Below are 13,256 nucleotides of genomic sequence, written 5' to 3' on the forward strand. Positions count from 1 at the left end.
AAGCAGTGAATAAAAAATAATGAATAAAAATCGACATGAAGCGTATCAAATATTTATTTTTTTTCTGGGCAACAAAGAACTATAATACATTGACAGGCATGGGAGCTATTGCCAGCACAGGTTTATACAATACAGATAAAACCGCCTCCAATTTAGACAGTGGACACACAAGTTATCAGATGGTCCCAAATGTTGAATTTATTCGAAATAAAAAAAAGAAGAAGAATTCATAAGACAATATCCATTTATTGCTCTTGTGGTGCTTTGAGGGAAGAACAAGAGGTGATTGGCACAACACATAAAAAGCTCGTATAAAAACAAGAAGATAGAAACACAAAACTAGCATCGGGGTCTCCGCAATGACCTTTTTCGATCTAAAACTGAATGGCATAAGGATAATATATAGAGAAATGGATGTTTATTTCTTTTCAATTTGTTCACTTGCTTCAGTGTCGCCTCAACATGCTACAAGAGGGCTGAATTGAAATATCCCAGAGAAGAATACCCCAAACTTCTGTTTTCTAAGAACCATAAAACCACATGAAGAACTAAGCGAATATTTAAACCCACTAAAACAGGAGGCACCAGATAAATAAAAAAAGAAGTTTGAACAGACGTACCATATTTACAATTCCCATTAAATTACACATAAATAAATATATACATACATGAACACAGATTCCCTCATATAACCGTGAATCGTGTTAAAATTCAAAGTTCAAGTTGGTCGCTTGGTCGAGTGAAAAGTCAGTTCTTGAAGTCATGGCATGGAGCTGTAGATTTTTTTTTTTTTTTTTTCAAGTTTATTATTCACAATACTGATAGAAAATCTTCCTCTTTCAGCTTCTTGTTGTCACATGGCTACAATCGTAAATGGGGATACTGAAGGGAAATCGCTGAATTTCAGTCCGTTGAACTCATACAAAGGGAGTTTATGAAAAGTCCTGCTGTTGCAGATCTGTACTCCTCTCATTGGCACACTGCTTTATTTTCATTCAGAGAAATGCCTTGTCCGCGAATCCCAAAGTGAACTGTTTTTTTTTTTTTTTAATTATTAAAAAAATCAAAAATATTTCAAAATGTCAAGATCGGGAGGTGGTGCTTTAAATGTTTCATCTTGATCACTAGTGTGTTTGTTATGTATTTTGTCATATATCAGTTAGGATGAGGTGGTTGGACATCACTTTCTGTGCTTCTCGTCTTTGTCACCCGCTTTCGACCCCGTCTCATTGTGGCTGTTGGGATTGTTGTTCAGGTACATTTTGTCCATGGCTTTAATGGCCTCCGTCAGATAGTTCTGCAGCGCCGTGAGGGCCGCGCACATGGCGGGAGTCCCGAATCCGTGTGAAATAAGACTGAAGTGGGTCAAACAGCTCTGAATCCCGGGCTCGAGAATGGGCTGTGGACGTGAATTCCCCAAGGGCGAGCGGTCTTGAGAGAGCAGGTCCGTGAACTCTTTGCAGATTTGTCTAGAAGGAGACACAATGCAGGATGCGTGTCAGGGTGAAGCTAATTACAGCTGAAGGTATGAAGTCAGAAATGTATTAGTAAGACTATGTGCTCCTTATGTGTCCCTTAATCAATGGCACACGTATTCCTTCTGACAGCAGCTCGTTGGACAGTGTGGAATCAGAGCGATGGACAACTGAAGTTCAGTTTGAAAAGAGTGTTGCATATACGTCAGTAATACGTCAACCGGAGACGTGAGAATTGGATAACACTGATTAGACTCCATGACATCTAAAGTAGAGCGTCGCCTTGTTGATACTTTTTTTATTGTTATTCATGGTTATTTTTATGTATTTTAATTAGAAGTGGTGCGCATTTTTTATAGTTTGACTTTTTATTTATTTTTCATTTGTAGAAAGTCTACAAAACAATGTAAGGAAAAATAGGCTACTAATTCATTACAGGTTGCGAATATATAGAGCATATATTTGTGTATTTTACGAAACCACTCGGCCTCAAAAAGCAGACACTGAATCCAGTCCTATTTATTAAAAGCTAGCCTACATATTAGCAGCTCTGTTGGCTACCCAGCAGACAGAAAACTCCAATAAATACAACTCGACAATTAACGCGAAAAGACGCAGTCATAAACAGATAAATGCGCTTTGACATCTGAATAGTGAGAATAGCACTTACTTCGTTGCCAATAACATGTTTTTTCTTTGGACTTGTTCATTTGGGTCTGAATGCTGTCGGTTCACGTATTCAGCTACCGCCTTGGCTGGAAACTCAGTCTCACATACATAACCGAAATCTCTGGCTAGATGCACAGCTTCACCTAGAAGAAAACAAGAATCAGTATTTATGTTACTGCACTAAAATATAGATTGATGAACATCTTTAATAATTGCCATATAATTAACGTCCTCGGCCAATGAGCAGGACATCGATCTCTATCATTTCTGACATCATTATGCACCTTTAATTTGTCTTGCCTATAGTAGAAAATTTAATTTTGTGAAATACATATCAGCATGCACATTCTTCTGAGATTAACGATTAACAGAATATCGGATAATAACTCCAAAAGATACTATGTCATCAATTCGTGATCCTTCTATCAATATTAAAATGATGTAGCCTACACGAAAGAAACTTCAAACGGCTAAAAGTAAACCTTTTTCTTATACTCTAGCCATGTAAAATAGGTTACTCCGACTAGGTCAGTGTGTTTGGTTGATTTTTTCTCAAGTCTTTGGTTTAATTTCCTGAAACAGTTGGAATTTTACTGCGAGCCTTCCTGTCATAAGCCTAGAATCCGGAAGAACGCATGCGCCAATTAGCATCAAAGCTCAACTCTACTAAACTGCTTTCCATAAAATGGAGCAGATCATAAACAATAACAGCACTTCAGAAAGCCAATGTCCTCCGAATAAATCAGCGTCTGCTTGCGTGTCCACCACCCCCACCCCTCGCCCTTATCTCGCAGGAATCATACATTTCTTCAGGCTCATTACCATACAAGACTAAATTTCAATGAAGCACGATGAATATTACATTCAGTCTTCAGCGGCAATGATTAACAGGAGCCAATGAACCGTCTCCAGCTTTCACCTTTAAAACCCATGGCACACCAAATATCACTGCACGGAATAATCACCTCCAACTTTGCAAGCAAAATGGATTTATTCAACAGCAATGGCATCTTCGCAGTGCAACATAATTAACTCATTTATATTTTATAATAGGCTTTCAACCTACAGGTCAACTGAATCAAGCCGACAAGGATAAAGTCCACACATAATAATAACAAAAATAATAATAAATGGTATACTAATTTTCGGATGTGGTGCTTTATATCCAGCAACTACACAAAACAAACTGCCATAAAACAACACTGCTAGCATGGCACAAAGTAGGCCCCAAAGACACCCTAATCCACACCATGCTCAAATTTAAAGTCAAGTGGTCCTGCTGAAAGGGAGAGAAAGAGAGAGAGAGAGAGAGAGAGAGAGAGAGAGATTTCTGTAATCCCACAAATTTCTTTCCGAATTATATCTCCTGATTCCGTTCTCCTTTCTTATCCTTCAACATTGTTGCTTGCAAGACAAACTCTCCATTTCACGGATGAATGAAAATGCTGATTTAGAATGAAAGCTGCATTAAGCACCTGCTTTATTAAAAAATATATATTTATCAGGAAACTTACCTTCCACCAGTGACGTCAAGAGGGTAACGTTGGCAGCTTTGCGTCTCCCTGCTGGTAGATTTAATCCGATTTTATCTAGTTTTTCTCTTAAAGATCTTCCGCCATTCTTAGATTTGGCCCTTTGAAATAAATGACAATAATAATAATAAAATTATTATGTGAAGTTATTGGTCTTACTGAACATGTTTTATATAGTTATACATTCGCTATATTTACGTATCATTTATATTATAATTTATAATATTTATAGGCTATTTCCGACTGGATCGCCCATTAACTTCAATAATTAAAAAAAAAAAAAGTGTCCCAACAGCCTTGTTTATAACAGCTCTTTGAGTAACTTTTTATGCTAAAAGCAAGACCTCTACTTTATTTATTTATTTATTTATTTTTTACTTTGTTTTAACAGTTTGTCATATTTGTTATTAGCCCAGTGCATGTCATCACGTGAGATTTAATTGCTACACTAAGGAAGTGGCCATTAAACCGTCTTGCATTAAAGACATGATAGCATATGCTCATCTCAATTTGGTAGGCCACAATATTTTGCCTTTGTTGGGGTATGACTTCAATAGGCTACCATGTCGTTGGGTTTGGCAACGGAAAGCGCTTGATAATATGATATAGCCTATGCAATAGATGTCCAGCTCACCTCCTCAAGACCCCGCCGAGCAGGGAAGCGTTCAGGCACTCAGGCGGAGAAAGGCGTCTCTGCACCTCCGCTACGGTGACTTTGTACTTTGACGTTGAGCTGAGAAGAGACAGACGACCCGGAACCGAACAGAACACTTCGTTTGGGTTTACCACACCTCCGAAAAGCCCGTCTTTATTTATCGGTATGGCAGAGACATTGCTGTTGTTCTTGGATATGGAAACAGGACCTTGAAAAAAAAGAACATGATTAGGCCCCCCATTCGAGACTACAGCACCAACCAAATGGAAAAAGATGAATTACTATGCAGCAGGCAGCCTTTGAGTAAGATTAGACATATGCGTTTATATGCACATCATCTCGCACGCCTATGTGGAATCAAAGGCAGTTTGGTCTTATCAGAGAGGAAGGAAAATAGATACCAGAGCAATAGCTTTTCATTCAGCTCATGAATGTAACTGCTGGAATATGCCCCAAGTAATGAAGTGGCCCAGCCATCAAAATATTTCATTTTATATCGCAATGGTGACTCCACACCAAGCTCGGTGAAAATGACAGTTCAACATGCATGGCATTGCTTCAAATTTTCCACTGTTTGGACGTCATTAAACACAAACTGATAAACGAAAAAAGAAACTGGCATAATCCACGCAAATGTCGATAAACTCTTTATTGTTACTTTTATATAGGCCTATTATTATTATTATTATTATTTAAATAAATAATATTTTAATCCAATACGTTCCACAAATAAAAATGCGTTATTTCTCTTCATTCCAAATTAGTTTTAAGCCTTAAACAGTCCCCTAACCACGCCACACAATGCCATGGAACGATACCCACAAATTCAAATAGGCTGCTCAGACTCACACACGAGCGCTTACAAATAAGTGTTCCGGCCTAAATCCTGCTGCAGCGCCCGTTGTTACTGTATGTGCTAACCGGAAACAAAAGCACAGGCACTTTTGGATAGATCACTAGTGACATTAATAGCTCAGGGGAGACTAATAGAGACAAGAGGAGTTAAACGAACTCGTGAGATCGCAATTATTACGTGTATGTGCAACGAGTATTTTTGTGGATTTATGCATGGTGCATCAAATTTAACATGTCAAAGCTTTCACATTGTTAAAGCGAAGAAAGAAAGAAAATCATATCTCACTGCAGCGCACTTTTATGAGAAAACAACCCGATCCAACACTCATTCTCCTGCAGCCCACATTGACCAACTGCGATCCAAACGAAACAAAGGGACGTAATTGCAAAAATGACATAAATTGAAAATTATACAGTAGGCCTTTGTTAAATCTATTTTAACAAAAGCGTTTCATAAACGAAACCTCTACACGCGTTTCTCACATCATCTTTGAATGAGACATTTAGCAAATTTCATTAAAGGCTACCATTTTAAATGTAGTCACAGACTAAGCTATAAGCCAAGCTCCACCACATTAACACAGACAATAGTGTCCGCTATGGAACACTTTGTTAAAATGGTTTGTGCCTTATCGCCAGGCTATCTCAAGGCCTACAAAATAACCCGATCCGTCTCCCAGCAAGCACGGGTAGACTTTACGAGCGGAGAGCTGCTAGTGGAATCACGTACGGTATTTTAAAGGAAATTGCTTACCTTTCTTGATTACAGTTTGGTCTGGGATGTGAATTCCTTGATCCTCAACATGCTGCAAAGATCAAAAAGCAAATTAATAATGATCGAAAGTTTGAAAACATCGTACTTTTTTTTTTTTTTTTTTTTTTTTTTTTTTGCAAACGAAATTAAATGCAACCCAAAGAGAAAAATTGCACAAACGCTTTAGTAATTTTATGACTATACGCACACTATAAACTGCATCTTTAGAGAAAGTAGCTATAGATCTTTGACCTATAAGTCTGTATGCTCAGCATGCGCCACTTATTGAAGTAATAAAAGGTTTAAACGATTCTGTATTATATCATAAATATAATAATAGTAAATATATTTATTTCAATTTTATCTACCAAGAAAATTAACAAGAAAAGATGCAGCGGTGGTGGAACAGAGAATTTTGTCAAGGCTCGATTCGTCAGATCTCTTCAGCAGGCACACTGCAATCAAATTACTTATGAAAAGGGGGGCAGCCAAGAATCACGTCCAAAAATGACAGACAATATTAATCAAAAAGCTCAGCACACCACTCACTTTGTGTTGCTGGGGCGAACAACAGTGAATATAAGAAATCCAGTAAATCATGAAATATATATATATATATATATATTTTTCTTTATATATTTTTTAATTACTCGCGCTGTCATTCAAAAATAAAATTTTACATAAAATGACATTTATTTTCTAAATTGTTTCCTCACAAAACATGGCATGTTCATCATAGGCCTTTAAGGCAAAAATACGTAGTATAAATCACCAAATATAGCCTAAATTAAAATTGAAAACGTTACATTAAAACAACATTTCGCCACTTTTTTTTTTTTTTTTTTTACTGTGACAAACACGGTTGTTATACATTACCATAATATTTTTCAATAAAACAACAACTTTAATAAAAACAACTTAAATATGTGACCCAATATTTGACTGTCCGAGATTCTTCTAATAGCACCAGCAGCAAATCTGGATAATGGCGATGGGAGTATAGAGGTTGCATGTTGATTTCAAATATGATTTCAAATTTTTCTCCTCACCTGAACATCTTCTAAAGAGTGAGGTATTCCATGGATAGGGATTGAATCCGTGAGTCCAGTCTCAATGCCGTGACCTGAGGGAAGTAGCACTTCTCTGCGGTACTCTCGGCACAGCTGATGCGGTAACCCGCGGTGCTGGTGCAGCAGGCTGCTCTCTTGACTCTGCCGCTGGCCAGGCCAGCCCGGGTGCTGTGGCTGCGGCTGGGCGTGTAGAGAGTTGATGGAGTACGGGTCGTTAACGTGAGAGTAAGGGTCCTGAGACTGCGGGTAGATGGGCTGGTAGGGTGGCGGAAAGTATGGCGGCTGGAAGTCTGAGTTGGGCGTGTGAGAGAGCGGTGGAGCACTGGTGTACGGAGACTGGCCCACGCTTCCCAGCTGGGGTAACCGGGCTGTGCCATTGCTGGTCCCGTCATGGCGATCCTTAGAAGAGAGAGAACGATACAGTGCTATTTTAGTGCTGTTATAATATTTTTTTTTCTTTTCTTTCTATTTGTTAATTTATTTTTAAGAAGAAAAAACGAATAATAATAATAATAACCAGAAGTGATTTGTTATCGCACTTAGGAAGTAATTTGTTATTTCAACAGAAAACCGATCAAGCTTTTGACTTGGTCAAGAACAACCATATCAAATACAACAATACTACATTTTAATTATAATTATAATTATACCCCCACGACCATCAGAATATGTGCTATTCTACATTAAAATGGACATCAATAATTTGCAATTCATTTAGCAATTAAAGATCCTACTGAGAGGCAAAGAAAAATAACCAGAGCTCACATCAAGTATAAAGTCTTTGTAATAGCATTTGATGCTACCAAGAACAGCTTGCATGATGGAACAGACAAAACGACAGGATAAAAAAAGAAAAACAAAAACAAAAAAAACCAAATCGGAGAGTAAATGTTGAGCGCAGTCTTCAGATCTTTACTCCCGACAGTCACTCACCATCGCGGAAAAACTGTGCACTAACATCTGCGAAGATTCCCGAGGACTTCAAAAGGCAAGAATTTCAGAGGGACAAAACGAAAACGAACGTGCAAATTAAATCAAGCCAATAATAATTGTAGGGCGAGGTGGCGGTGGCCAGCGTTCAAATAAAGCAATAATCCATCACAATCTGGGTAAATTCCCAATGTTCTTCATCTGCTCTTTAGATGCAATGCTTTTTCTCTAAAGTTTCTTAGATCCCCTTGGCGTCTCCCGGCTCTGTCAGTGAGCTGTTCCCTCGCTTGAGCTCATGTTAGCACAGATCTGCCTCTTCCCCTGCACTCCTAATAGTAGATATTCATGACTATTAATATTACACGAATATTTAATAAGAGAAGAATGGTCGGAAATCGAGCGTGAAGCGAGGAAGCAACTCAAGGCAGACTGCACTAAATGACGTCCATTGAATGAGGAATCAGTATATCTAATCAGAGATGAGGAGAGAGAGTGAGTGGGAGAGAGAGGGAGAGAGAGACAAAAAGAGGGACATTCTCCTGCGTCTGACGAATCAGAGAGAGGGGGGAACATTTTAAAAGGTTCGAGGGCAAGCAAAAGTGAAAGAAAGACAGAACGAGGGGGAAGAACACAAGGAAGGAAACAATGTGCACCTCTGATTCTGGTGAAAATCCAGCGAACGCGGAGGGCATCTGGCCTGGCACATTTTTACTGTTCACTGGATTCTCCTCTACCTCGTTGTTTTTCACATTAGTCCTCGTCTGTTCGTGCTCCATGGCCCACTAGAATCCCTCACCACGAATTTAGCCACGGCCAAGACACATCAACACACGCCGATGCAGCTTAACTCACGGCCAGAGCAAATATTCGACAAACTTTACGCGTGTAAACGCATTCTACATAGTTTTCACATCACGCGCGATTATTATGAAACCGAATGTAATTATTTATTACAAACAACGCGAGTCTATGCGCTGAAAGAAGACACGCGAAGTGCAGAGGTTCTTTCCTGATCATGGCGTGTGTGATTCTCCACAGACGAGCGAAAACACGTTTTACTGGCTTCGCCACTGCAAAAACTACTCCCATATATTACTGCATTCACCACAAACACATCGTGCCAAATAGAGGGGGAAAACTTTAAAAATATATTTTGACAAACACATTAATTTAAAACTAATTTAACAACTGCAACATTTGATTGTTAACCAAACCTACGTTTGGTAAGTTTGTTTCTTGTCTTTTATTTTATACACACATTTCGATATTAAGAATGATTCATTTTAATTATCTTTTTTTTTTTCTATACAGTCAATTAATGGTTAATATGTTTATTATTATTATTATTATTATTATTATTATGCTTGAAAACAATTACATGTGTTTTGGATCATGCAGTTGCCTATTGCAGTATTTTATTTATCACTTGTTCTTGTGTTAAATAAAATTGTGCCAGGTTAAAATTGCAAGCAAAGCAAGCCAGTTTAAAAATGAAATTAAAGCTGACTGAGTGAAAAGTTAAACCTTTCCGAATTTTGGTAAATATCATGCAACATTTTGTATTAAAAGCCTGGATAAGCCGCTTACCTCGCAGTCTTCATATTTAATATTATCAGTTAATTTCCAAAGCATTTTCATTGGTTGTGGATAGAGTGAAGTGCGCCTTCGCTTGAGTTTGACACAGTGCACAAGGCTCGAGCTGCGCGCTCAGATCTCCCTCTAATGGTGAAAGAGAGAGACTCGAGCGCTACTGTAATAACCCTCATTAGCATATCAAGAGACCAAAGCCAATGAATATACACAGGTAGAAACTGCAACGAGAATTCCAGTAAGAATACGTTTACTGAGTTTCATTTGTATTTCAAAAGGGAGCAGTAAATACAGGGGTTGATGCCTTCAGTGCTGAAGGAGGACTTCACCTTTTCATTTGAAATAATCATCCAATTGAATGTGTTCAAAGTGGACATAATAGGCCAAGAATAACCTCAACTAAGAAAAATGTTTCTCTTTTTATCATAGAGCAAACTCTTTGCATGCATACACGCATTTTTCAAGAAGTTCTAAGTGTTCGAATCCACAACCCAAGAGCTCCTGTAAAATATATATTAAACAATGCTAAACTGCTGCAACGTTCACGTGCTTCATTTGGGCAAACCACACTGCTTCCAGTCTTACATTGTAAACTGTTGTTTTAGTCCTATAGTGAACATGGGCTTGTAAAATACTCTTAATACTGTTATGCAAAAAAGTCGATTCTTTAGTAGGTATACATCTATTTAGAACATGTAACGGCGCAATTTGATAAATGTAAATAATTAACACAACAACATGGCTTGTTAAATGTGAATGAGGTCAGGGGACAGGTCGCCGACTCTAAGGCGTTGTCTCTCCCTTATCTCCATTACCATTTTTGGTGGGGTGAGTCCAGTTGTCATTAATGAGAGGCCGAAAGAAACTAAGATACAATGACGATTAAGAGAGGCAGAGAAACGCGCAATAGAATGGATGGCTTCGTTGCTTTGTTGTTCGCTGCTTATTGATTAGGGGTCCGCATCATTGAAACCAATCGCACAAAAGAAAAGCAAAACTTCATTCTTTAACAATATTTGGTAATCTTCACTGTGGGAAAAATGCCCATTTACAATACTCGTGTCTAAATAAACCTAGCCTCGTCAGTTATGTATGGCGTTATATTCACAAAGTAAATGATCGAATCACAATATTTATTTATTATTTATTTTTATTTTTTTATTTTTGTCATAATGGACAGCATCGACTTAAGGATAGTGTTTGAAACATGGGTAAAGATACATGGGAAAGCAGTGGGGGAAAGTTTAAAAAGAAATTAATAAATATTCAGTCTTTCCCGTTTTGCTACCATAGGAAATGCATTATGTAGTATGCCTGCACAGAATGCAATTGCAATATCTGAAATCAGTTAATAAAATTCAAACATTTACACCAGTGAGCAAAATAAAATACGTATCCAATATCTAACAACAAATTTGGCCTATATGACAACAGTTCCTTTTTTTTACAGAACTCTGATCATAAGACTATTTCTGTTTCGCCATTGCCTTCACTCTCGCAGTCTCAAATGTAAACCTAGTTGCGTGTTCTATAGCCTACAGCTTTTGTGTGTAGAATTTTATTTACAGTGGTTAATGACCAATAGGCCCACTGTCTGGAAAACTTTTTGAAAAAGCTACCGTGGATAAGACTTAATTCTCAATTATATGGAAAAGTAAAAGCGTGAAACCGCATCCCCCTCATATAGACTACCTTAAAAGGAAGAGAACTTACCTGCCAGTCTCCCATTTTGCCCATTAGTGACATTCTTGTGTCCTCTTTCTGAATGTGGTACATCACACCGTGTTATCTCATTGGGTCTTGTGTCCTTAAGCAAAATTCCACTTTACCTGAACAAAATCTACTCACCTGGCAATAAAAACAGAGGACCACCTCACGGCGCATGCGCTCTGATACGGGCACGTGTAAGACAACGACACCTGGAAAAAGTAAAAGCAATGTTAAGATTCCTGCTGCACATAAACATGGACAGAAAGGAGCAATAGTTTGACTTTTCCACCTGCTGTTTTAAGTGTTAGATATTAAAACTGAATCTCGCACAGGCAGCATTCATAAAAAGTGTTTTCAGATGCATTAAACATAAGCAGTTACAGTATATGCGACATCCGTTATCCCCAAAGGAAATAGCGTTTTATCCTTTAAATTTAATTTAATATATTTTCACTAATTCAAGGGCAGCACTGGATTTTTTTTCCAGTTAACCTGACTATAGAAAAAATTACTGAGCGAAATGTAAGCTAATAAAACAAATAGCCTATAGCCTATCACCTAAATCACACGTATGACATTCATGGTAGGGCGAAATTTAGGCTGTGATTATTTATTTATTTATTTATTTTCAAAAACAGAGCTCGTAGGTTGTAAGTGTATGTGTGTGTGAATGAACCAAAAGTATCTTAAAAAATAACTCTATGCGCATCTCGGAGAGTGACTAATAATGGGCCAAATGAGAATTGAGCCTCAGTATAGGCCTATGCTGTAGCTTAAATGATGGCACCCCCTGTCGCTTTTTGACATTACTTTATTATGCTTTATTTTAACTGTACACACCAGAAAGAGATCATTAGTAGAAGTATTAGTATAGCACAAATTATTAAAATAAAAAAAGTGAAAGATAAAAAGAGAGGATAGTGGACGCGATTTAGCAATTTCAATAGACGCTACACCTTTAAATGTAAAACATTTTTTGAAATAATATTTTTTTGATACACTTTATGATTAGGCTACAAGACCTGGCGATAACAGGTATTAGAAATAGCCTCTAATACAAACATCGTATTATGGAAAACACGTTTTTTAGAAAGTAAAGTAGTAGCCTAAGTAAAGTAGTCCAAAAAAAAAAATAGAATTCTAGGCTACATTTCGTTGTTGTTGCTTGCCACTAGTAGGTCTACATAGCCTATCTAAACCCAATCAACTTTTTTTTTTTCTAAAGAACTAGCCTGTAGGTTGAATGTCTCAAAAAAGCTCTATTAAAATGCGGCTTCGTCAAAAAAACAGCTCCGGGGTTTACTGTAGCTTTTCTTTTACTCATCCAAGACATCGGTTAGCTCTTGATTAATATCAGTATTGACAAGACTACTGTATAGGCTACTTCATCTAAACTAAAATCAAACCAGTTTACCTTTTTGTGCTAAGCGTGAAAAATAAGACTTTTTTTTAGACTAGAGAATATTGTCAAGTAGCAGGCTAAATGTTCTCCCCCTAATTCATCTGATGTTCTCTAGCGCCCTCTATTGGACAATAGTCTGCAGGAGTCAGATCTTTCCTTTCCACGTTTCCACCTGTCCACCTTATCGACGAGTTAAAATCCGTTCCCCAAATAACTAATTTGACCTTCTCTATTATGAATTCACGAGAGTCTAAAAAGAAATTACACGCTGATACCTATTTATGAGCATGGGCCAGGTCTACTTTTAAATAAATATTGAAAACAGAACTTTTACATAAATAAACAAAATCAAATAAAACATGAAATTGTTCCCATTGTTCCTTTTTTTATTATCACAACCAACAAAAATGTTATTAAATATGTCTACTAAATGTTTCTCATTTGGTCATCTGGCGCCATCTAACGATGGTATTTAAAACTGCAACAAAATACTATTTGCTTAATTGCTGTAAATCGCATACATAACCATGTTTTCGTCTATAAAGGCAGATTTTAAAACTGGAAGAAAAAAAAAACTAGCTGAAAATTTTTTTCATGGGCTATGTCTACATACT

General features: G+C 37.4%; 1 protein-coding gene across 2 annotated transcripts; it reads right to left on the bottom strand.

Annotated features, from left to right (window-relative positions):
* Positions 1-779: 779 nt before the first annotated feature.
* On the bottom strand, positions 780-8,374 carry tfap2a (transcription factor AP-2 alpha). Of its 2 annotated transcripts, none has more exons than XM_067377899.1 (7): positions 7,944-8,374; positions 6,990-7,409; positions 5,941-5,992; positions 4,311-4,539; positions 3,659-3,777; positions 2,146-2,287; positions 780-1,469 (listed from the first exon to the last, which is right to left on the bottom strand). In XM_067377899.1, the coding sequence occupies exons 1-7, from the start codon at positions 7,968-7,970 to the stop codon at positions 1,181-1,183; spliced, it is 1,278 nt and encodes a 425-aa protein (XP_067234000.1). In that variant the 5' UTR covers positions 7,971-8,374; the 3' UTR covers positions 780-1,180. The 2 variants fall into 2 exon arrangements, with proteins under 2 accessions (XP_067234000.1, XP_067233998.1); XM_067377897.1 differs by having other exon boundaries at positions 7,776-8,374.
* Between the last annotated feature and the right edge of the window lie 4,882 nt (positions 8,375-13,256).

Source organism: Chanodichthys erythropterus, chromosome 23 (assembly GCF_024489055.1).
Source record: "Chanodichthys erythropterus isolate Z2021 chromosome 23, ASM2448905v1, whole genome shotgun sequence".
NCBI lineage: Eukaryota > Metazoa > Chordata > Actinopteri > Cypriniformes > Xenocyprididae > Chanodichthys > Chanodichthys erythropterus.

Coding starts and splice junctions, on each gene's coding strand:
- tfap2a (XM_067377897.1), bottom strand. CDS start 7,829: ATGCAAGCTGTTCTTGGTAGCATCAAATGCTATTACAAAGACTTTATA. Junction 4,540..5,940: donor CCAAACTGTAATCAAGAAAG/GTAAGCAATTTC, acceptor TTTTTTTTCAAG/GTCCTGTTTCCATATCCAAG. Junction 2,288..3,658: donor CTTGACGTCACTGGTGGAAG/GTAAGTTTCCTG, acceptor GTTTTCTTCTAG/GTGAAGCTGTGCATCTAGCC.